At 46.7% G+C, this 25,733-nt stretch overlaps 1 protein-coding gene across 3 annotated transcripts in view; it reads left to right on the top strand.

Annotated features, from left to right (window-relative positions):
- Positions 1 to 25,733, top strand: part of LOC311242490 (dystrophin-like) — a 105,152-nt gene that overhangs the window by 73,419 nt on the left and 6,000 nt on the right. For 2 of the 3 annotated variants that reach the window (XM_084331453.1, XM_084331451.1), the window contains exons 11-17: positions 1,146 to 1,257; positions 2,515 to 2,651; positions 6,615 to 6,653; positions 11,213 to 11,278; positions 13,928 to 13,993; positions 16,373 to 16,531; positions 17,280 to 17,523. In XM_084331453.1, coding sequence (XP_084187579.1) covers positions 1,146 to 1,257; positions 2,515 to 2,651; positions 6,615 to 6,653; positions 11,213 to 11,278; positions 13,928 to 13,993; positions 16,373 to 16,531; positions 17,280 to 17,523 — 823 coding nt within the window. The remainder of the gene's footprint in view (positions 1 to 1,145; positions 1,258 to 2,514; positions 2,652 to 6,614; positions 6,654 to 11,212; positions 11,279 to 13,927; positions 13,994 to 16,372; positions 16,532 to 17,279; positions 17,524 to 25,733) is intronic. The other variant, XM_084331452.1, reaches the window with a different exon arrangement.

Raw genomic sequence — 25,733 nt, forward strand, 5'->3', positions numbered from 1 at the left:
TGCAGCTTGTGCTCAAGTAGCAGCCCAAATTAAATGACCAGATAATGTTATGTAAATAAATAGCCCTTGCGCTTTTCCCATTGAATACACACAGAGGGCTGTGTGTGTGTGTGTGCGTGCCTCCCTCGTGTTAATTAGTGTGGTCCGTGCATGTGGTTTATGCATGCTTTAAGCAGACGTGAGTCTTTATGCACTGTTGATGATGGGGGTTTAACAGCAGAAGTAGTTTATTTATTTTTTTTACATTTATGAATCGTCTGATTTCACTACGATGCTCCTGTTTTAAGCAGTGTGAGACGGGGGAGATGAACGATGTACTCGCTCGTTGAAAACAAGAGCTTTTCTTTTTCATCATTCTGCCCTCCGATATTACTGGTGACGGGTATGATATCCACCACTGTGTCCTTTATGAAAAGGTTGGATGGCCTTCTCTGGTTGAAAGGCGTAACTATCATTGGTATTTGTTTATTTGTAAATCCCTTCTTTTAGAGTTCCTGGAGTTTGCTCTGAACTATGAAAAACTGCCTTTTTCTTTGAAGCTTCCAACACCTGGAATGCCCTCTGACTGATCTCTCTCTCTCTCTCTCTCTCTCTCTCTCTCTCTCTCTCTCTCTCTCTCTCTCTCTCTCTCTCTCTCTCTCTCTCTCTCTCTCTCTCTCTCTCTCTCTCTCTCTCTCTCTCTCTCTCTCTCTCTCTCTCTCTCTCTCTCTCTCTCTCTCTCTCTCTCTCTCTATATCTCCCCCCCTCTCTCTCTCTATATCTCCTCTCTCGATCTCTCTCTCTCCCCCTCTCTATCCCCCCCCTCTCTCTCTCTCTCTCCCCCCCCTCTCTCTCTCTCTCTCCCCCTCTCTCTATCCCCCCCTCTCTCTATATATCTCCCCCCTCTCTCTCTCTCTCTCCCCCTCTCTCTATATATCTTCCCCCCCCCCTCTCTCTCTCTCTCTCTCTCCCCCTCTCTCTATCCCCCCCCTCTCTCTATATATCTCCCCCCTCTCTATCTCTCTCTCTCTCTCTCTCTCCCTCCCCTATATCTCTCCCCCTCTCTCTCCCCCCTCTCTCTCTATCCCCCCCTCTCTATATATCCCCCCCTCTCTCGCTCTATCGCTCGCTCTCTCTCTCTCTCTCTCTCTCTCTCGCTCTCTCAGGTACCGGAGTCTGAAACATTTCAACTATGACATCTGCCAAAGCTGCTTCTTCTCTGGTCGGGTGGCCAAGGGTCACAAGATGCAATACCCCATGGTGGAGTACTGTACCCCGGTACGTGAATCTCTGTTGCTGCCATCTAGTGCAGCAATGTACAAACATGCCAGAGTGAAACCAGAGTGGTTTGGCCTTACCAACGATGTTTTTGCTAACATACCAAATACACCGGACGTTGTTTTTGTTGACACCAGCCACGGAGAGAGGTGCTGGTCATAGAAGTAGGCTGTACCTTTTGATCTGTACATGGACCAGGCCTTCCGGGACACGTATATCAAATACCAACCACTGCTCAGTGTGATGGCTGACCTTGGGTATAGGTGTAGATATAGTGTACTTGTGTTCGGAAGTCTTGGCCATATACACAAATGCACCATGACCGGTCTGAGAATTGCTGCAATGTCTAAAAGAAAAGACAAAAAAATTGCCAAATATTGCTCTGTCTCAGCTATTATTGGCAGCTTAGCCACGTGGAGAAGGAGGTGCTATGTGTACCCTTAAGTGTTCAGTGCTGCTTGGCCCGATACATTTGATTCCCTGTTTATGAAATATAATTTGTGGAACCAAATAAAGTATTAAAATGTGTGTGTGTGTGTCTTGATAACCCTTTCACTGCCACACTACAAAAAGTTAACCCTTTACTATCACACTACCGACGGGTAACCGTCAGTAGTGTGATAGTAAAGGGTTAACCTTCTGTAGTGTGGCAATGAAAGGGTTAACCTGCCATTGTGTGGCAGTGAAAGGGTTAACCTTCTGTGTATTGTCGCAGTGAAAGGGTTAACCGCTTGGTAGTGCGGCAGTGAAAGGGTTAGAGGCCTTTAGAATGCTCATTTGTCCTCCCATGTTGGAAGAAACTATTGTTTGTGTGCAAAACAACGGTTGCTTTGTGTTGATACATGAAGTATATATCAACAAATGTAATCAATTTGGCGTCTTATTACTGGATCTTGTAAACAAGTCACAAATAGTGTTATGCCTTTCCAATGTTTTATCTACTCTACCACTGCACAAAAACGAGACATTTACCAATGGTTATAGGCAGCCATGTTGGAAGAGAGAGACACAAACATTCTGTGCAAGGCCTCTATTCCATTCAGCAGCCAAATGCTTGTACCCGCCCAGAAAACCTTCCTCTGGACAGATGAAGGTTAAAGGAAAAGGTTGTATCCAGTCTGAAAACACTGACTATTTAGAACTTCATTAGATTAATCTTTTTCTTCTCCTCCTTCTCTCTCTCTCCTTCTCCTTCTCTCTCTCTCTCTCCTTCTCTCCCTCTCTCCCTCTCTCCCTCTCTCCCTCCCTCCCCCCCAGACTACATCAGGGGAGGATGTGAGGGACTTTGCCAAGGTTCTGAAGAACAAGTTCCGGACCAAGCGCTACTTTGCCAAACACCCTCGTATGGGATACCTGCCTGTCCAAACCATCCTGGAGGGAGACAATATGGAGACGTTAGTACACACACACACACACACACACACACACACACACACACACACACACACACACACACACACACACACACACACACACACACACACACACACACACACACACACACACACACACACACACACACACACACACACACACACACACACACACACACACACTTCAATGGTTTATTAATGTCCACAGACCAGAATATTCATCTGATTGAGGCGCTTTTTTTTCTTCTTGTTCACAGAAAGGTAAAGAAACGAACTACGTTCTATTTTATGGCCATACAATTTTACAGGGGCTGGAGTGAGCTAGGTAGTGTAGTTTTATGAAAATCGAAAGCCCTGGGTCTCCTCCCTCTTAGGACTACAAACACGAATGACTGCGTCATTTCCTCACGTCTATATCCGCCGGTTTCCGATGCGCCGAGATTTTTGTAATGTCATATACACTTTGACTGATGTTTTCATAGGGTTAGGGTCTTTAATCTTGGCTACATTTGAAAAAGAAACGCATACGGACTGTATTGATCTATTTATGAAGTGAAATTTATCTCGGCCCGGTACAGGGCCCGTCGGGCTAATAAGGGGCTAAGGGGTTAATAGAGACCTTTCAGTGACCTGTGTGCTTAATAGAGACCTTCAGTGACCTGTGTGCTTAATAGAGACCTTCAGTGACCTGTGTGCTTAATAGAGACCTTCAGTGACCTATGTGCTTAATAGAGACCTTTCAGTGAAGTTTAGAATGACCTCCATGTTAGAAGAGACGATGGTTGATATGTGTAGATATAAGATAAGATATTCCTTTATTGATCCCCTTGTAGAATAGAATAACACGTTTAACTGCCACACAACCAGGGCCGGTGGTATTTGGTTTCATATTAAAGACGCAGCTTCATAGTTACTAATTTAATAATTTGGTGTCTTTATGACTGGATCTTGTAAACAAGTAGGAGTGGAACAGTGTTATCCTGCCTTTCCGGTGTTACAGGCAGAATGAGGGAGGGGGGAGGTATGGCTATGGGCAGGGTAATAGTAGTAAGACATAAATATAGGCAATAAAATTACATCTGAATATAAAAATACGAGAAAAAATAAACAGTGTAAACACAATATAATTAACTCTGAATATAAAGATATGAGACAACACGCATTCAGTGCGCGGCCTCTGTTGACTGGTTGATACATAGAGCACAATTAGGCAAATAGCACTATAATACGAGTCTGCTTCAATGACATGAAGAAACATGTATTATACACACAGTCACAAAGTCATCCGCATACTCGGCTATATATAAATATGCAAGCATTTAGACACACACACACACACACACACACACACACAGTGTACACAACACATGCAAAACCACACACACACACAGTGTACACAACACATGCAAAACCACACACACACACACACACACACACACACACACAGTGTACACAACACATGCAAAAACGCGCGCACACACACACACACCACTTGATCAATAGTAAAGACACAAATACAGACATGCTCCTTAAATTGAATCACCTCTTAAGTGTGTGTGTGTGTGTGTGTGTGTGTGTGTGTGTGTGTGTGTGTGTGTGTGTGTTACCAGCTTGTCCTTGGCCCAGTTTATTCTATACCTGTCTGTACCCATGGTGCACATACAGCACATTTTAATTACTGTATCAACATCATATATGTTTGATGCTTCACACACACACACACACACACACACACACACACACACACACACACACACACACACACTCTTTCGCTATCTCTCTCTCTTTCTCACACCACACACGCACAGACCTCTCCTCCCTACCTGCTCCTCTTATAAACACTTATCTAGACACACACACACACACTGACACAGCCTCCTCTTAACCCCGTCCCCCCTGTGCAAACATCCTGCCAGTAAAATACCTAAGGATCTAATTAATGCACAGTAGCAACATTAAGTATGTTTGATGTTGTGCACACACACACACACAAAGGCAACCTCACGCATACACACACACACACACCAGACACACAGGCAACCTCACGCATACACACACACCAGACACAAATGCAATCTCACGCATATGCACACACAGACACACACCATACACTTCCAAGCACTCAGACAATCGCACACACACACGCACACACACACACACACACACACACACACACACACACACACACACTTAGCCAGGTTTATGTAGGCTTGTGGGAGCTTACATCTAGCTCCCGCTGGTGTAGAATGCATTGGACACGGTCCCTCTCCTCTGGTGCTGAGGTCGTGCTCCTGTTCACACAAGCAGAGGCCTTTCCCATCCAGCGTCCGTGTTCCATCTGCTGCTGCCTCTCCTCACAGCGTTATTATGAGCTGGGTATCAATAAGGCTTGGAGATGTGCCGTGTTGAGACCGAGACGATCAATCGATTTCAACTCATGAAAGTTTGTTCAAGTGATGGGTTTGATCCATTTTGTGATGGAATTGGTATTTGTTTTGATATTATTAGTGAATACATCTTGTATTAGCGCGCTAATAGGAATCGATAGGAATCAAAAGGCTTAATAATTATTTTAAATCAACCAAGTGAAACCGGTTTCGATTCGGATCCAGTTCTTGAGATCCCTATTACATTCAGACACACACACAGACAGACACACACACACACACACACACACATTCAGACACACACACTTCCTATCAGGGTTTCCGTTGTCCGGTAATTACCGGTTTTTGACCGGCAAAATCTGTTGAAGTCCGACATATTTAAATCTCTCCGGTCATAATGTCCGTGAAAATAATTCCCTCTAAGCACAATTTGAATTGTATTAAAATAGTTACATTTGTTTCATTGTTGCTTCACCAAGCAGGTCTAATAATGACAACGATGTGTGTTCTATTATGATATGTGTGTAGTGTTCTGATAACGACTATTGGTGAAGCGATGTCGAGATTCATTTGGTTTGGCAGTGGGAGCTAGATTTGCGAGAAGCATGCAACTGCAGAGCCGCAGAGCTGACAGTTGTGCGCGCACAGTGCAATACTCCAATTCAGCCATTGGCAATTCAGTTGTTGGGTGGGTGGCGCTGCTGAGCGGTCCCCAGACCGGACCTGAGAGCGCCGCTGGCTCTGCGGCTCTGCAGTTGCATACTATTGGAGTGTTCTTCGTTGGGACTGGGAGGCGGAGATATAATAGTCATCACGTAACGTTTATATTTCACGATAATGTTGCCGTCTCTCTCTGCCAAATTATTCGCTTGATATAATTAATACAAATGTCCAATATAACGGAATTCATTAGCTCATAAAAATGTGATTATAACACACTGCTGTATTTAATTTAAAGTCAGCAGCAGCACGGAGTCTCTGGACTTATTTGATTTGGAATATAATGACTGTATACGCAAAAGTAGCCTAGTTTTAAGTTAAAATATTATAAATCTACATGCCTTGAGGATGTCATTCTTTATATAGCCTGCCTATCAATTGTTTTTAAGCTCAATAAACTCTGACCGGAATTGATCCCATTTGTCCGGTAGATTGAAATCTTGCAGGACACGGAGACCGGCAACAATTTTTTCTAACGGAAACCCTGCTTCCTATACATAAATCTTAAAAATACACTCATTGCCTCTTTGTACTAAAGAGTGTGTACTTGTGTGTTTGAAAAGCTGTGTCTTATTTATACATTTGTCTGCATGTAATATGTATCTCATATTGCCATATTATCTATTTATTATGTGTATTTATTTTAATTAGTCACTTTAGATCAAATTGACAGTGACAGCCTGTTGTGTGTGTGTGAGAGTGTGTGTGTGTGCGTGCATATCTGTGCACTGTCACTCATGTCTTGCTACATGTTTGTTTGTCAACACCCCCCCCCCCCCCCCGTCCCTGCTGCTCGTCATGCTGCAGTTCCCATCATGCTTTGCTGTGTAGGCTCCTCCCATTTCCTGTCATCATCTCCCATTTCTTTGTCTTTCAGTCCCGTCACTCTGATCAACTTCTGGCCTGTAGATCATGCGTGAGTACCTCACTCACTCACACACACATGCAAGCATGCAGACATTCTTTTTTCTTTTACCATTATGTTCACACTGCAAGCAAGTCTACTCAGCTCAACATTTTGACGTCACCCGTCAACAGCCTGTCACACTCCTTGCCATTATGTCCCGCCTTGCACTGCAACACCATTGGTTAACACCAGCTAGCAATCAGCCAGCTCAAATTCACCCCCGGCCAGTTGTAGCGTAGCGATGCCGTGTGGGATAATAGGTGTGCCAAGCTGTTACCTTGCTTTGTACCGGACAGCAAATACAGTATACTACTGTACCAACGCTCGGACCAATCACAGCCAAGACATCAGCGACATGTACGCTCGCCGTGTGTACAGGCATCCGAAGTTGCTGTTTGCAGACATGTTAATGTGTCGTTCTAATGTCTCCGCTGTGATTGGTTGGAGAGACGAGAGGAAACATATTGACACACAATTTAGACATTTAGAGACATACAAATATACAGTACTATGTAATGTGTGTGTGTGTACGTATATATACACACACACACACACATTACATAGTACTGTATATTTGTATGTCTCTAAATGTCTTGATGAATTGAAAATGGAGGACCCTTATGTAAACAAGATGAAAGTCTTTTTCTGGTCTTCATCCTCTTAGCAGTTGTTGTATTTGAGCTGTACTGTATTGTACCCATTCTGCAATCTGTTAACAACGTTTTCAATCAATCAATCACATACGTATACACACACACAGATACACATACGTATACCAGTGTTGTAGTCGAGTCACTAAATCTCAAGGTCGAGTCTCGAGTCCCCAGTGTTCGAGTCCACGTCCGAGTCACCAAAGAAGAGCCAGAGTCGAGTCCCCATTACCCTATAGTCCAAGTCCAAGTCATCAAGGTTGAGTCCACTCCACTCTGGCAGTCAAAGAGCTGACGTACGAATAAATACAAAAAGGTCTACATTAAACATAAATGACACAGCGGTCACCATTTCAAAGGGAGTTTATTTACTTTGTGACACAATAGCTAAACAAATGCACTAGCCATCAATATCGTATGCCAAATGATTAGGGCCTATTACAATTTTTTTTTTATTAAATAAATAACTTAGGGCTGTCCCCGACTAAGGATTTGGATTGTCGACTATGATTGGACGAAATTTGCCGATAGTCTACTATTAGTCGACTATGAAAAAAAAAGTATAATATTATTATTTTTTTTTTTTTTTATCATTCCATTTGGGCTGTGGGGGTGCTTAATGTCTGAAGGAGTCGACTGAAGGCTTCTTGTCCTCTGCAAAAGCATGCAATTGGTCCACTGATGGATACATCTTGATATTTGTCTAGTCTAGTGTGTTCATTAGATGGGTGAAATCCTCTTTCAGTGCCTCTGTGCCTGTTTTCTTATGCAGTTAGCCTCTGGTATGCGTGCCATTAGCGTTAGCCACACTTCTAGGCCTCTTTTCTTTTGGAAAGAATGATATAAAAATAAAAAAATTATAATTGTTGTTGTTGTTGTTGTTGTTGTATTCAACTAAGAGGTTGGCAGTCGACTACAGCTCCTTTCGACCGATTAGTCGACTAATAGGGGTCAGCCCTAAAATAACTATTGATCAATTAACAAGTCCGAGTCCCAGTCTGCACCTTCCGAGTCCGATTGCAGTCAATGCTCAAGACGAGCCACGAGTCCTGAAAATTAGTCCTGGACTCGAGTACTACAACACACACACATGCACACTCACACGCACCCCCCCCCCCCCCTCCCATCCCCATTCTCCCAGTGTGTGTTTGTGTCCCTCTGGGTCTGGGTCTCACCGCCCTCTGTGTCGTCTGCGGCTCATGTAACATCAGAACCACCAACCCGCTGCCTCTGGGATGTGGACCCTTCATTTGAGCTTTAACTCTTAAAACTAAATAAAATAAAAGAATGAATGTTTCCTGCTGGGGAAGGAGAGTGTCAGGAGGCTTCAGTGAAGACTTGACCTGACCTGGGACTTATAACGTATAATATATTATAGCTTATAATTAGGGATGTCCGATATTATCGGCCGATATCGGCATTAAAATGTGATATCGGAAAATATCTATCGGTTTTCAAAAAAAAATCTTCTATAACCTTTATTTACCCTGATTTTATTTATTGTCAAAAGTATGCATAATGTTGTGAACCCTGCATATATCGGTTGATATCGGTATCGGAAATTAAGAGTTGGACAATATCGGTATATCGGTTGATATCGGTAAAAAAGCCAATATCGAGCATCCCTACTTATAATGTATATTACAACTTATATTATAGGTTATATAATATATTATAACTTATAACATATTATGACTTTTATATAATGTAATATTATAACCTGGAATGTATATTATAACTTAATATAGTATAACTTATATAATGTAATGTGTTGTCATTTGTAATTTATATTATAGCTAGTACTGTGAGCTCCACTCTCTACAAGAAGATACAGGTCTGGGTTCACTTTCAGTTCAGGAGGTTGATTTTTGTTGCAGTTTACAAATGAGAAGACATACGATTTAAAATACTGGAACGTAAGTGTTTGAAATGGTATTGAAATGATGTTCCTTCAATAAAAATAAAAACATGTAATACTGGTCCTTTTCAACCTAATGACTAATTATAAGAATTATTGTTCATTGTTCATCTATCTATCTATCTATCTATCTATCTATCTATCTATCTATCTATCTATCTATCTATCTTATCTATCTTATCTATCTTATCTATCTTATCTATCTATCTCTCTCCATCTCAAAAGCGACAATCAAGGATGTGACAATTGTTTTACATGAAAGAGACACATTTTTATCATGTGTGTAATAATGTTTCATCCGCTAACCTTGACCCTTGCTTGATGGGTGCTGATGGCGCTATGTGAGAGAGGATGTGAGAGAGGAGGTGAGAGAGGAGGTGCGAGGATTCCGTTAGAGGAGGTGAGAGAGGAGGTGAGAGGACTCCGTTAGAGGAGGTGTGAGAGGAGGTGAGAGGACTCCGTTAGAGGAGGTGAGAGAGGAGGTGAGAGGAGGTGAGAGGACTCCGTTAGAGGAGGTGAGAGGACTCCGTTAGATGAGGTGAGAGAGGAGGTGAGAGGACTCTGTTAGAGGAGGTGAGAGGACTCCGTTAGAGGAGGTGAGAGGACTCCGTTAGAGGAGGTGAGAGAGGAGGTGAGAGGACTCTGTTAGAGGAGGTGAGAGGACTCTGTTAGAGGAGGTGAGAGAGGAGGTGAGAGGACTCTGTTAGAGGAGGTGAGAGGACTCTGTTAGAGGAGGTGAGAGAGGAGGTGAGAGGACTCCGTTAGAGGAGGTGAGAGGACTCCGTTAGAGGAGGTGAGAGAGGAGGTGAGAGGACTCCGTTAGAGGAGGTGAGAGGACTCTGTTAGAGGAGGTGAGAGAGGAGGTGAGAGGACTCCGTTAGAGGAGGTGAGAGGACTCCGTTAGAGGAGGTGAGAGAGGAGGTGAGAGGACTCTGTTAGAGGAGGTGAGAGGACTCCGTTAGAGGAGGTGAGAGAGGAGGTGAGAGGACTCCGTTAGAGGAGGTGAGAGAGGAGGTGAGAGGACTCCGTTAGAGGAGGTGAGAGGACTCTGTTAGAGGAGGTGAGAGAGGAGGTGAGAGGACTCCGTTAGAGGAGGTGAGAGAGGAGGTGAGAGGACTCCGTTAGAGGAGGTGAGAGGACTCCGTTAGAGGAGGTGAGAGAGGAGGTGAGAGGACTCCGTTAGAGCAGGTGAGAGAGGAGGTGAGAGAGGAGGTGAGAGGACTCCGTTAGAGGAGGTGAGAGGACTCCGTTAGAGGAGGTGAGAGAGGAGGTGAGAGGACTCCGTTAGAGGAGGTGAGAGGACTCTGTTAGAGGAGGTGAGAGAGGAGGTGAGAGGACTCCGTTAGAGGAGGTGAGAGGACTCCGTTAGAGGAGGTGAGAGGACTCCGTTAGAGGAGGTGAGAGGACTCCGTTAGAGGAGGTGAGATGACTCCGTTAGAGGAGGTGAGAGGACTCCGTTAGAGGAGGTGAGAGGACTCCGTTAGAGGAGGTGAGAGGACTCTGTTAGAGGAGGTGAGAGGACTCCGTTAGAGGAGGTGAGAGGAGGTGAGAGGACTCCGTTAGAGGAGGTGAGAGGAGGTGAGAGGACTCCGTTAGAGGAGGTGAGAGGACTCCGTTAGAGGAGGTGAGAGGACTCCGTTAGAGGAGGTGAGAGGACTCCGTTAGAGGAGGTGAGAGGACTCTGTTAGAGGAGGTGAGAGGACTCCGTTAGAGGAGGTGAGAGGAGGTGAGAGGACTCCGTTAGAGGAGGTGAGAGGAGGTGAGAGAGGAGGTGAGGGCTTTAACTCACAGACATGGCTAACCGTGTTGCCGTGTTCACAGCTGGACTCTGTGGGCTCAGGATGTATGGGAGAGGACGTGCTGGACTGGATAGTGTTTGACAGTTTGATTAATGGCTCTTTTCTCTCTGTCTACCACTCTTTCTCTCTCCCTCTCTTTATCTCCATCTTGTCTCTGTCTCTTTTTCTCTTCTGTCTTTGTCTCTCTCTCTCTCTCTCTAGACCTGGATCGTCCCCTCAGCTGTCTCACGACGACACACACACTCGCATCGAGCACTACGCCAGCCGGTAAGATCAGCGGCCGTCCTGCGTCCCACACACAGCCCACAGCGCCTTCTAACTCACCTCACTGATGCACAACACGGATACACACAGCGGCTGTACGGTGGCCACTAATAAGGCGTACGGGCAGAATGAAATGTCAGAACCCGCCTTTGTAGCTTGACTCACACGTCAAGGCAGCACACTGCTTTGGCTGATGTTACACTGAAACAAGGCGTGTCGCGCCTCGCTAAACACATACGGGTGCGTTGAAAAGCGTCACAAGGTGTTGATAGCGACACAGGTTTAACCCCCGGTTGTGACTTGTTTTTCCACACATCTGTGTGTGTTTAATTTCGGGGATGAAACTATTAGTGCTCACACTGCCTCCTCGAGGCTGGACTCACACTACAGGACTTCTTGAACCAATGGAGCACCGTCTGTCACATCTTCAAGACCACTGAGCTCTGAAAAGATCCCTATGAGAAGCAGACTTCTTCTTGGTATTGTGTGGAACTGCCTGTTTGGGCCTAAATCCATCCTTAAAAGAACACGCCAACATTTTGGGAAATTAGCTTACCGTCTTCTCCAGAGAGAGACAAGAAGATAGATACCAGTTTACTCTCTGTGCGTTCAGTAGAAAGCTATCTGGCTGCATGTTAGCCTAGCTTAGCACAATGAATGGAAGCGGACAGTGCCGGTTAGCCTTCGGGAGAGAGGTGTTAGTTGGACAATGCCTAGGCTAACCGGCTATGTCCGCTTCCATTCATTGTGCTAAGCTAGGCTAACGTGCAGCCAGATACTGGTATCTATCTTCTTGTCTCTCTCTGGAGAAGAGGATAAGCTAATTTCCCAAAATGTTGGCGTGTTCTTTTAAGGATGGATTTAGGCCCAAACAGGCAGTTCCACACACATTTTGAATTCCTTTCATTTCGACATCCTGTTCCGCTCACGGTACAAGAATCTTGAAAAGGCGTCCGGTGCTCCATTTGGTCAAATAAAACCAAACTGAACTAAACGCTAACTCTTCAACGGTGTGGTTACTGCCATCTCAACCCATTGAATTTGACTGATTCAATGCATGACGGCTAATAAATCAGAGATGCCTGTTCAAAGTCTTACAAAGTATTAAATTCATAATTCTCAATTTAAGGCCTTACAAGGTATTAAAAAGTCTCAAAGAGCTGCCAAACTGGCAAAGATCCTTAAGATGTACATTGTTTTCTTTAGTGACATATGGTCTAAATGCTGTTTTTAAAGGGGCATTTCACTGATTTGTTTTGACCTGAATCCTATGAGGACGTGTGATAATCGGACGTAAAACCTGCCAACTCAATAACCAGGTGGCGTCACCTGGAGGAGAGCGGACCTCCAAGTGAATCCTTTCTCTCCTAATAAGAGGCCTTTCACAAAATGCCATGTATTGATTGATCTATGATGAAGATATCAGCAAAAACTTAATAATTTGGTGTCTTATCTTGTGAACCTGTTTTACCTACTGCGCAGAAATTATAAATGTTTTCGAGTGGTTACCAACGGTTACAGGCAGCCATGTTGGCAGATAGGGGAGGGGGGGGGGGGGGAATTGTCCAAATGCCCCTTTTTTATATATCGTTCTACATCAGCCAGGAAAAGATTTGGGGGGGGGGGGGGGGGGTACTTTGGTAGACGCTCACAATGAGCTGCGGTTGTTTCGTCTAACAACCTCCCGTGGATACAGCTGTGAGAAAGACTTTACTGCCAAGGGACAAGAAGCGGCGGGAAAGATCCATCAGTCAGTCAGCCGTTTAGTCGGTCAGTCAACAACAGCCCAGGAGACGAGACTGTCTATATCGGTGGGGGTTCTATACGGGGGTGGGGTTCTATATGGGGTGGGGGTTCTATACGGTGGGGGTTCTTTACGGGGTGGGGGTTCTATATGGGGTGGGGGTTCTATACGGTGGGGGCTCTATGGGGTGGGGGTTCTATACGGTGGGGGTTCTATACGGTGGGGGTTCTATATGGTGGGGGTTCTATATGGGGTGGGGGTTCTATACGGTGGGGGTTCTATATGGGGTGGGGGTTCTATATGGGGTGGGGGTTCTATACGGTGGGGGGTTCTATATGGGGTGGGGGTTCTATATGGGGTGGGGGTTCTATATGGGGTGGGGGTTCTATACGGTGGGGGTTCTATATGGGTGGGGGTTCTATACGGGGTGGGGGTTCTATACGGGGTGGGGGTTCTATATGGGGTGGGGGTTCTATACGGGGTGGGGGTTCTATATCGGGTGGGGGTTCTATACAGTGGGGGTTCTATATGGGGTGGGGGTTCTATATGGGATGGGGGTTCTATACGGTGGGGGTTCTATACGGGGTGGGGGTTCTATACGGGGGGTGTCTTGATTGGTTAGAGAGAATGCTTGAGTAGCAACTGTTGCCTCAACCTAGTACACACACTGACACACATACACACACAGACACACACACGCACACAAGACGAGCTCTAATATACAATAATCCAATAATCAAACTAAGAATACTCGACTGTACACAACTATATACCCACACATTTGTTCATACTGGTCCATAGTTGTATAACAAGGGGTGTGGCAGGTGGGAGAGCTGTACAGGCAGGGCATGGTGTGGCCTGGGGACTGACCGCTACCTTGTTTGTGTCTTCTGTTATGTTCTCTACAGGTTAGCAGAAATGGAGAACCGTAATGGCTCTTATCTGAATGACAGTATCTCACCCAATGAGAGCATGTGAGACCCGCTTCTTGTGTTGTTCCCCCCCCCCCCCCCCCCCCTTCTAACTCACTGATTGGCCTGCTGTTTGAATTAGCCCCTCCCTCACCGTGACCCTCTCAATTCTGGTTCTGGTAAACTCTTTTGTATATAGATATAGTGATAGATATTTACAAAAATATGTTATATAGTGTATATACTGTAAGCATACCCTGTAAACCATATTATGGTAATACTTTATGTTGTATTAGTAATAAGTATTGTTGTATTATTTAGAAGAAAACAAACAATTCAGGCTATAGATTATGTGTGTATTCTGTAGGTTATTTTTGCACAGTGAAGGAGAGAAAAACAGCAACTCTTGAAAACGGAACAGAGGAAGAGAGAACAAACGACAAGTTTGCAAATCGGGCGGCCATGTTGTTTATTTCTTGTCAGAACTAAATGTAAACAAATGGAGGGGGGAAAAAACTAGGTGTACATTACTCTTCTCCATTTCACGACCTGGGTCAACCACAGCAGCGGTTTCCACGGAGACGTGAAAGCGTTTTTACTTGAATTTTACACGGTTGTTGCTAATTTCATGACTTTCTAGATCTTGCGGAGCCTACAGAAATACATTCTGCTATTTCAGAAATACAGGGGCACAATCGATCGTTTCCGAACTATTTATTTTTGTATATATATACAAAGACATCTTTTACCAAAATATTTCCCAACTAGCTCCATCTACAGATCAACACCAGCTGATCTTAAAGGTAGACTCCGGAATGCCGTCAAACAGCGAGCTCTCGGCCAAAGAGCCCCTCTTGGTACCGCACTTTAGTTACATTTCTTTGTTTTGTTTTGATGTGTGGGTTGGATTTAAGAGATAAGATAAGATATTCCTTTATTGATCTCCTTGGGGGAGGGGGTGTATAGGATGTATAGGTATGGGCAGGGTAAAAGTAGAAAGACATAAATATAGGCAATAGAATTTGATCTGAATATAAAAATATGAGGAAAAAGAAACAAAGTCTAAACAAAGGTGCAGATGAGTTATTTGAAGTTTGGATTTTTTTTTACGACTGAGGTAGGTAAATTAAATTTCTTGAGACTAAAGTACCGAAAAAAGGTACCGTTGGGTACCGGTATCGATTCACAGGTACCGGTACCGGTATCGGTTCAAATGTGAAAGGTACCCATCCCTAGTCTGTATGCCCTATTGGTTATATTATATGTTACAATAAATATGACAATAAAGAATTTGATTGTGAATATATACTATGAGTAAAAGTAAACAGTATACACAAGGTGCAGTTTTCACAAGGTGTCCTAGGTGGCGTGATGCACATCATACGTTGCAGGTTTTGGTGGTTAAGAGTCAGACACACTTAGGGCCGGCGCTGTGTCCACAGAAAGTGTTTTTTGAGCTGCCAGCGCCTTTCTGCCGTTCATTTCTATGGTAAAGACGCGCTAGGAGCGCTCCTCTTCCCAGCGCCACGCCTCGCGTTTTAGCGCTCTCGGCGGCTAGCATTTTTTTGGCGGAGTGCTCTGGGCGCCTCGAGTAGAAAATTGTTCAACATTTGGAGAGGAGCGCAGCTCATCAATGTCACTTTTTTCGACCCACCAATCAAAATCGAGGAAGTGGCGGGACTAAAAAGATCAACAAACATGGCAGAGGAGAGGCTGATTCTTGCGGTGTCTGACAACCCAGTGATATACGACCCATTTGTACTAATAACGCAGATGACCCGGCGATCGTAACCTAGCAACAATAAGCGCTCCACAACCGTGGTCCATGCCCACTGTTGTGGAGCCTGATGGCCGCTGGCGTTTAGTGGAGTGTCGAGGGGTATGAATCTGGATTTTAGTGGGTTTAGGGGGAGATGTTTGTATTGAGGCGGGGGCCAGGAATAGGAACCCCTACAGAATTCAATCAAACCAAATAAATCTTTTTTTAAACAAAGCGCAGTACCAAGACACACCTCTTTTGCAGAGAGGTCGCTGTTTGACAGCATTACGGAGTCCATACTGTACTTGTGCCGTATGATGACAGATTCTACAGAGTCTGCTCTTGGGGAAATTGTAACCCACATTAGTTTATGAGTCATTCCGTTTCACTATACAGGATGTGAAAACTCACTTTAGATGAGGCTTCGTTAAACTCGTGGAGCATAGAACAAAATGTAGCTTTCAGGACAAAAACGCTGAATTATTTGACAAGATGTGATCGTCGACTCCTCTCTCTTTCTCTGCTGTGTTTTGGAATTTGGTCTTTTATTATTTTGCATTGTGATGTTTGATGGAAACTGTACTCTCATTGCTAACTGACAATATTGTTTTCCTCTTCTCCTTGTGTGTGTGCGTGCGTGTGTGTGTGTGTGTGTGTGTGTCTGTGTGTGTGTGATTCTCCAGTGATGATGAACACCTGCTGATCCAGCACTACTGCCAGTCTCTAAACCAAGGCTCTCCTCTCAGCCAGCCTCGGAGCCCCGCCCAGATCCTCATCTCCATGGAGACGGAGGAGAAGGGAGAGCTGGAGAGAGTCCTCGGAGACCTGGAGCAAGAGAACAGGTCAGCACACACACACACACATGCACAGACGCATACACGCATCATTTCACACACACAGACATACACATGCACACACACACACACACACACACACACACACATGCATGCACAGATACACACAGACATGCACATGCACACACACACACAGATACACACAGACATGCACATGCACAGACACATACACGCATCATTTCACACACACAGACATACACATGCACATGCATCCTTTCACACACACACACACACACACGCATACATACATAGACACACACAAAGACACATACACACACACGTCATACAGACGTCACCCACATCCATCTTTCTCTCTCTCACACACACAGCTCTCATAATTACATTTGTTTACATTTGTTTTCATTGTCTATTTATAATAAAGAGTTGAGTGTGTCTATTTATAATAAAGAGTTGAGTGTGTGTGTGTATGTGTGTGTACTGATGTGTGCGCACACAGACACACATGTAGATGCACACAGTACATACACACATTGTTTGTACCAGTGCTGTTAACAGATTAATTGATCTAGATTTGAGCCTCTTAGATTTTTTGTTGAGTTACTTGTCTTGTATTTGTCTGGAACTTGTTTTATGTATTTGTTGTGTTTGTTTTGGTGGATCAGGTCGCTCTTGTAAATTACTGTCTCAATGAGATTTTTACCTGTATAAATAAAGGTTTGAAATTAAATGAGTACTCGTAATGAGTCTCTCTCTCTCTCCCCCCCCCCCCCTCCAGGAAGCTCCAGGCGGAATACGACCGCCTGAAGAAGGCCCACGACCGCAAGGGCCTGTCCCCGCTGCCCTCGCCCCCCGAGATGATGCCCATCTCCCCCCAGAGCCCCCGGGACGCCGAGCTCATCGCCGAGGCCAAGCTGCTGCGGCAACACAAGGGCCGTCTGGAGGCGCGCATGCAGATCCTGGAGGACCACAACAAGCAGCTGGAGAGCCAGCTCCACAGACTGAGACAGCTGCTGGAGCAGGTGAGACAGAGAGCAGACAGACAGGCTGAGACAGAGAGCAGACAGACAGGCTGAGACAGGCTGAGACAGCTGCTGGAGCAGGTGAGACAGAGAGGCAGACAGACAGACAGACAGACAGACAGGCTGAGACAGCTGCTGGAGCAGGTGAGACAGAGAGCAGACAGACAGACAGACAGAGACAGCTGCTGGAGCAGGTGAGACAGAGAGCAGACAGACAGACAGCTGCTGGAGCAGGTGAGACAGAGAGCAGACAGACAGACAGAGACAGCTGCTGGAGCAGGTGAGACAGAGAGGCAGACAGACAGACAGACAGAGACAGCTGCTGGAGCAGGTGAGACAGAGAGGCAGACAGACCGGCTGAGACAGCTGCTGGAGCAGGTGAGACAGAGAGCAGACAGACAGGCTGAGACAGCTGCTGGAGCAGGTGAGACAGAGAGGCAGACAGACAGGCTGAGACAGCTGCTGGAGCAGGTGAGACAGAGAGCAGACAGACAGACAGGCTGAGACAGCTGCTGGAGCAGGTGAGACAGAGAGCAGACAGACAGACAGGCTGAGACAGCTGCTGGAGCAGGTGAGACAGAGAGGCAGACAGACAGGCTGAGACAGCTGCTGGAGCAGGTGAGACAGAGAGGCAGACAGACAGGCTGAGACAGCTGCTGGAGCAGGTGAGACAGAGAGCAGACAGACAGGCTGAGACAGCTGCTGGAGCAGGTGAGACAGAGAGCAGACAGACAGACAGGCTGAGACAGCTGCTGGAGCAGGTGAGACAGAGAGCAGACAGACAGACAGGCTGAGACAGCTGCTGGAGCAGGTGAGACAGAGAGCAGACAGACAGACAGGCTGAGACAGCTGCTGGAGCAGGTGAGACAGAGAGCAGACAGACAGGCTGAGACAGCTGCTGGAGCAGGTGAGACAGAGAGGCAGACAGACAGCTGCTGGAGCAGGTGAGACAGAGAGGCAGACAGACAGCTGCTGGAGCAGGTGAGACAGAGAGGCAGACAGACAGACAGACAGCTGCTGGAGCAGGTGAGACAGAGAGCAGACAGACAGGCTGAGACAGCTGCTGGAGCAGGTGAGACAGAGAGGCAGACAGACAGACAGCTGCTGGAGCAGGTGAGACAGAGAGCAGACAGACAGACAGACAGCTGCTGGAGCAGGTGAGACAGAGAGCAGACAGACAGGCTGAGACAGCTGCTGGAGCAGGTGAGACAGAGAGGCAGACAGACAGGCTGAGACAGCTGCTGGAGCAGGTGAGACAGAGAGGCAGACAGACAGACAGGCTGAGACAGCTGCTGGAGCAGGTGAGACAGAGAGGCAGACAGACAGACAGGCTGAGACAGCTGCTGGAGCAGGTGAGACAGAGAGCAGACAGACAGACAGACAGCTGCTGGAGCAGGTGAGACAGAGAGCAGACAGACAGGCTGAGACAGCTGCTGGAGCAGGTGAGACAGAGAGGCAGACAGACAGGCTGAGACAGCTGCTGGAGCAGGTGAGACAGAGAGCAGACAGACAGGCTGAGACAGCTGCTGGAGCAGGTGAGACAGAGAGCAGACAGACAGGCTGAGACAGCTGCTGGAGCAGGTGAGACAGAGAGCAGACAGACAGACAGACAGCTGCTGGAGCAGGTGAGACAGAGAGGCAGACAGACAGACAGGCTGAGACAGCTGCTGGAGCAGGTGAGACAGAGAGGCAGACAGACAGGCTGAGACAGCTGCTGGAGCAGGTGAGACAGAGAGGCAGACAGACAGACAGGCTGAGACAGCTGCTGGAGCAGGTGAGACAGAGAGGCAGACAGACAGACAGGCTGAGACAGCTGCTGGAGCAGGTGAGACAGAGAGGCAGACAGACAGGCTGAGACAGCTGCTGGAGCAGGTGAGACAGAGAGGCAGACAGACAGACAGGCTGAGACAGCTGCTGGAGCAGGTGAGACAGAGAGGCAGACAGACAGGCTGAGACAGCTGCTGGAGCAGGTGAGACAGAGAGGCAGACAGACAGACAGGCTGAGACAGCTGCTGGAGCAGGTGAGACAGAGAGCAGACAGACAGACAGGCTGAGACAGCTGCTGGAGCAGGTGAGACAGAGAGGCAGACAGACCGGCTGAGACAGCTGCTGGAGCAGGTGAGACAGAGAGCAGACAGACAGGCTGAGACAGCTGCTGGAGCAGGTGAGACAGAGAGGCAGACAGACAGGATGAGACAGCTGCTGGAGCAGGTGAGACAGAGAGGCAGACAGACAGGCTGAGACAGCTGCTGGAGCAGGTGAGACAGAGAGCAGACAGACAGGCTGAGACAGCTGCTGGAGCAGGTGAGACAGAGAGGCAGACAGACAGACAGGCTGAGACAGCTGCTGGAGCAGGTGAGACAGAGAGCAGACAGACAGGCTGAGACAGCTGCTGGAGCAGGTGAGACAGAGAGGCAGACAGACAGACAGGCTGAGACAGCTGCTGGAGCAGGTGAGACAGAGAGGCAGACAGACAGACAGGCTGAGACAGCTGCTGGAGCAGGTGAGACAGAGAGGCAGACAGACAGACAGGCTGAGACAGCTGCTGGAGCAGGTGAGACAGAGAGGCAGACAGACAGGCTGAGACAGCTGCTGGAGCAGGTGAGACAGAGAGGCAGACAGACAGACAGGCTGAGACAGCTGCTGGAGCAGGTGAGACAGAGAGGCAGACAGACAGACAGGCTGAGACAGCTGCTGGAGCAGGTGAGACAGAGAGCAGACAGACAGACAGGCTGAGACAGCTGCTGGAGCAGGTGAGACAGAGAGGCAGACAGACAGGCTGAGACAGCTGCTGGAGCAGGTGAGACAGAGAGGCAGACAGACAGACAGGCTGAGACAGCTGCTGGAGCAGGTGAGACAGAGAGGCAGACAGACAGACAGGCTGAGACAGCTGCTGGAGCAGGTGAGACAGAGAGGCAGACAGACAGGCTGAGACAGCTGCTGGAGCAGGTGAGACAGAGAGGCAGACAGACAGACAGGCTGAGACAGCTGCTGGAGCAGGTGAGACAGAGAGGCAGACAGACAGGCTGAGACAGCTGCTGGAGCAGGTGAGACAGAGAGGCAGACAGACAGACAGGCTGAGACAGCTGCTGGAGCAGGTGAGACAGAGAGGCAGACAGACAGGCTGAGACAGCTGCTGGAGCAGGTGAGACAGAGAGGCAGACAGACAGACAGGCTGAGACAGCTGCTGGAGCAGGTGAGACAGAGAGGCAGACAGACAGACAGGCTGAGACAGCTGCTGGAGCAGGTGAGACAGAGAGGCAGACAGACAGACAGGCTGAGACAGCTGCTGGAGCCAATAGGGTCCAGCTGCATCCCCGCAGCTGCATCCCCAGAGAATCCGCTCACTGGCAACTTCGGCCAGCCACAGGACGCGCCTGCCAGCCACAGGGCGCACGCTGATTCGCGGAAAGTACGGAAGTATCTCGAAGTACGCCCCTCCCCCTTGACCAAGCACGGTTGAGACGTGCGGTTGTAGAGAGTGATTGATTGAAAACTTTATTAACAGATTTCAGAATGGGTACAATACGGTTGGAGAGAGGGTCGCGGCCTGGAATTGATTGAAAACTTTATTAACAGATTGCAGAATGGGTCTTTTTTAGCATGGTGTTATTCACCGTCAAAGATGACATAAAAAAAATAGAATACATCAGGGTCCCCCATTTTCAATTCATATTGAATGACAACGGACTCAGTGCGTACTCCGCAAGTTGCGCGTAACATGAATCTCTCTCTCTCACTCTCTCTCAAGTAGCCAAATTACACTATAAAACGAACTGGATAGTTGATTTAACTTCATGCTGAAGAGCTATTCTAAAATCAGCTATAAACGTAAAGTGGCTGTGTGCGTGCGTGACTCAATGAGCAATCTGAGCATTACCACTCTATACAGTACTCCTCTAAGCAATCTGGCTCTCAGTTAACCCAATCGCTAGATAGATTAACGAATTCCATATAAATCTATAGTTCATTAACGATGCAGCAGCTGATCTGATACTGTATCCCGCACACACACGTCGTCTGTTTTGTCTCAATACTGTATATATATATATTGATGCAAAACAGAATTATGTGTGTTGTGTGGCGGTGGCCAGGAGTGCGCAATAAGATGGTATACATTATGGATTATGAATAGTATATTCCACTATAGCAGTATATGGTGTGCTGTACATTTGAATCTAATCTAATGTGCACGCGGCCATCGCATTATAATGAGCTGGACAGGTGTGTATGTCTGTGTGGTGGTGACGTGAATGCGTATCTGCCATGCGAGACTAGACGAGCAGGCTGTAGTCAAATCTGAAGTGTCCGACGTTCTGACTCCTCCCCCGGCTGCACTCGGCTACTCTCGTCTATTTTCGAGGCGAGCCGAAATCAATCTCGAACACGCCTACTTCCGTACTTTCCGCGAATCAGCGTGCGTCCTGTGGCTGGCAGGCGCGTCCTGTGGCTGGCGGAAGTTGCCAGTGAGCGGATTCTCCGGGGATGCAGCTGGAGGCTACTCGCTGGAGCAGGTGAGACAGAGAGGCAGACAGACGGGCTGGGACAGCTGCTGGAGCAGGTGAGACAGAGAGGCAGACAGACAGACCAGACAGACAGACCAGACAGGCAGGCAGACAGGCAGCTGCTGGAGCAGGTGGGTCAGACAGACGCGATAAATAGACAGACAGACAGACACACACGCAGGCAGACAGACAGGCAGGCAGGCAGGCAGACACACAGACAGCTACTGAAGCAGGTTTTTCAGACAGGCAGGCAGGCGGACAGACGGCTAGCTACTGAAGTAAATCGGTCAGACAGACAGACGGACAGAGATACTAGTAGCCCTACACGCACAAACACACATAAGGCTTGATTTCTAACTGTCCACTGTGTTGTCAGGTTGTTCTACTGTCCCCTGTGTTGTTAGAAGGTACAGAGCTTGTTCTACTGTCCCCTGTGTTGTTAGAAGGTGCAGAGCTTGTTCTCCTGTCCCCTGTGTTGTTAGAAGGTACAGAGCTTGTTCTACTGTCCCCTGTGTTGTTAGAAGGTACAGAGCTTGTTCTACTGTCCCCTGTGTTGTTAGAAGGTGCAGAGCTTGTTCTACTGTCCCCTGTGTTGTTAGAAGGTGCAGAGCTTGTTCTACTGTCCCCTGTGTTGTTAGAAGGTACAGAGCTTGTTCTCCTGTCCCCTGTGTTGTTAGAAGGTGCAGAGCTTGTTCTACTGTCCCCTGTGTTGTTAGAAGGTACAGAGCTTGTTCTACTGTCCCCTGTGTTGTTAGAAGGTGCAGAGCTTGTTCTACTGTCCCATGTGTTGTTAGAAGGTGCAGAGCTTGTTCTACTGTCCCCTGTGTTGTTAGAAGGTGCAGAGCTTGTTCTACTGTCCCCTGTGTTGTTAGAAGGTACAGAGCTTGTTCTACTGTCCCCTGTGTTGTTAGAAGGTACAGAGCTTGTTCTACTGTCCCCTGTGTTGTTAGAAGGTACAGAGCTTGTTCTCCTGTCCCCTGTGTTGTTAGAAGGTACAGAGCTTGTTCTACTGTCCACTGTGTTGTTAGAAGGTACAGAGCTTGTTCTACTGTCCCCTGTGTTGTTAGAAGGTACAGAGCTTGTTCTACTGTCCCCTGTGTTGTTAGAAGGTGCAGAGCTTGTTCTACTGTTCCCTGTGTTGTTAGAAGGTACAGAGCTTGTTCTCCTGTCCACTGTGTTGTTAGAAGGTACAGAGCTTGTTCTCCTGTCCCCTGTGTTGTTAGAAGGTACAGAGCTTGTTCTACTGTCCCATGTGTTGTTAGAAGGTGCAGAGCTTGTTCTCCTGTCCCCTGTGTTGTTAGAAGGTACAGAGCTTGTTCTACTGTCCCCTGTGTTGTTAGAAGGTACAGAGCTTGTTCTACTGTCCCCTGTGTTGTTAGAAGGTGCAGAGCTTGTTCTACTGTCCCCTGTGTTGTTAGAAGGTACAGAGCTTGTTCTCCTGTCCCCTGTGTTGTTAGAAGGTACAGAGCTTGTTCTACTGTCCCCTGTGTTGTTAGAAGGTACAGAGCTTGTTCTACTGTCCCCTGTGTTGTTAGAAGGTACAGAGCTTGTTCTACTGTCCACTGTGTTGTTAGAAGGTGCAGAGCTTGTTCTACTGTCCCCTGTGTTGTTAGAAGGTACAGAGCTTGTTCTACTGTCCACTGTGTTGTTAGAAGGTACAGAGCTTGTTCTCCTGTCCACTGTGTTGTTAGAAGGTACAGAGCTTGTTCTCCTGTCCACTGTGTTGTTAGAAGGTACAGAGCTTGTTCTCCTGTCCCCTGTGTTGTTAGAAGGTACAGAGCTTGTTCTACTGTCCCATGTGTTGTTAGAAGGTGCAGAGCTTGTTCTCCTGTCCCCTGTGTTGTTAGAAGGTACAGAGCTTGTTCTACTGTCCCCTGTGTTGTTAGAAGGTACAGAGCTTGTTCTACTGTCCCCTGTGTTGTTAGAAGGTGCAGAGCTTGTTCTACTGTCCCCTGTGTTGTTAGAAGGTACAGAGCTTGTTCTCCTGTCCCCTGTGTTGTTAGAAGGTACAGAGCTTGTTCTACTGTCCCCTGTGTTGTTAGAAGGTACAGAGCTTGTTCTACTGTCCCCTGTGTTGTTAGAAGGTACAGAGCTTGTTCTACTGTCCACTGTGTTGTTAGAAGGTGCAGAGCTTGTTCTACTGTCCCCTGTGTTGTTAGAAGGTACAGAGCTTGTTCTACTGTCCACTGTGTTGTTAGAAGGTGCAGAGCTTGTTCTACTGTCCCCTGTGTTGTTAGAAGGTGCAGAGCTTGTTCTACTGTCCCCTGTGTTGTTAGAAGGTACAGAGCTTGTTCTACTGTTCCCTGTGTTGTTAGAAGGTACAGAGCTTGTTCTCCTGTCCCCTGTGTTGTTAGAAGGTGCAGAGCTTGTTCTCCTGTCCCCTGTGTTGTTAGAAGGTACAGAGCTTGTTCTCCTGTCCACTGTGTTGTAGGGCTGGGCGATTAATCGATATTATCGATTAATTCGAATGAATGATTTAGGAATTAAAATCGATTTTCAAAAAAAAAACAATTAAGAGTCACCTTTTATTTTACAAAAAGTGATGTTTGGTGAAAGTTAGATTTGCACTTTATTAATCCCAATAGGGAAATTCATTCTTGTTTGATGATCAAGAGGCACCTTTTATTTGTTTTAAGTGAAGTTTGGTGAAAAAGCAAGTTATTGCACTATTAATCCCAATAGGGATTAATCCCCAGGCCATCAGGCTGCTAAACGAACAATGAATGAACACTACACAACAACAACCACCAAACACACATAGCACACACATCCACACGCACACACTCACTTTAAACAAACACACTGTAGCACCCACTACACACACTTTATAGCACACACCCACTTTAAACAAACACACTGTAGCACCCACTCCCCACACTTTATATTTATGGATGAAGGATTGCACTACAACTCGTACACCTTACTGTAAATTGTACCTAAAATTGTACCTCATCCCATTTCTGCTTTGCACTAGATAGTACTGTACATTAGTACACTGCATAGTATTGTGTATTGTATATTATATGGTAACTCAGAACATTGTACATATGTCTATACCGAACAACTGTGACCTCATTTTCTTCTTCTAAATTCATGCTATATTATGTTATTATGTTATTTGATACTATCTTGTCTAGCACAGTCTCTGGAGCGTAACAGTAAGAAGCATTTTGTATGAAAGTATTCTGTACTTCTGCATGACAACTATTAAAGAACTTGAACTTGAACTTGAACTAGGGACATTCATCTTGGTTTGATGATTTTTTTTTGTCAAATAAAAACAAAGGTTATTTGAATGATTTCCTTGGCGTTTCTAGTTTAAGAGAAAGAAAATCGATAAAAATTGTAAATCGGATAATATATATATTTTTTTACTCCGATTACATTTTTAGGCCATATCGCCCAGCCCTACTGTGTTGTTAGAAAGTGCAGAGCTTGTTCTCCTGTGAAGGACGTCTTTGTTAGGCTCCCATGCTCATGGAAATCCTGGAGAAGAATTACAACATGTTTTCCAGGCCTGGACATTTATTTGGGGGGAAAAGAAAAGTCATGTCCACTTTATTAGCCCCACTTGAAAGACTGTGGTGGCGGTCGCTGTGATGACCCACCTCCAGCCACACAGCGCAGCGATGCCATGACGTGTTTATAGTCGGAGTAAAGCGTGTTCATGCGTTACACTGCAGCACTAATGTCATGGGATCGAAT

The sequence above is a fragment of the Notolepis coatsorum genome, assembly GCF_963971535.1.
Source record: "Notolepis coatsorum genome assembly, chromosome: 1".
NCBI lineage: Eukaryota > Metazoa > Chordata > Actinopteri > Aulopiformes > Paralepididae > Notolepis > Notolepis coatsorum.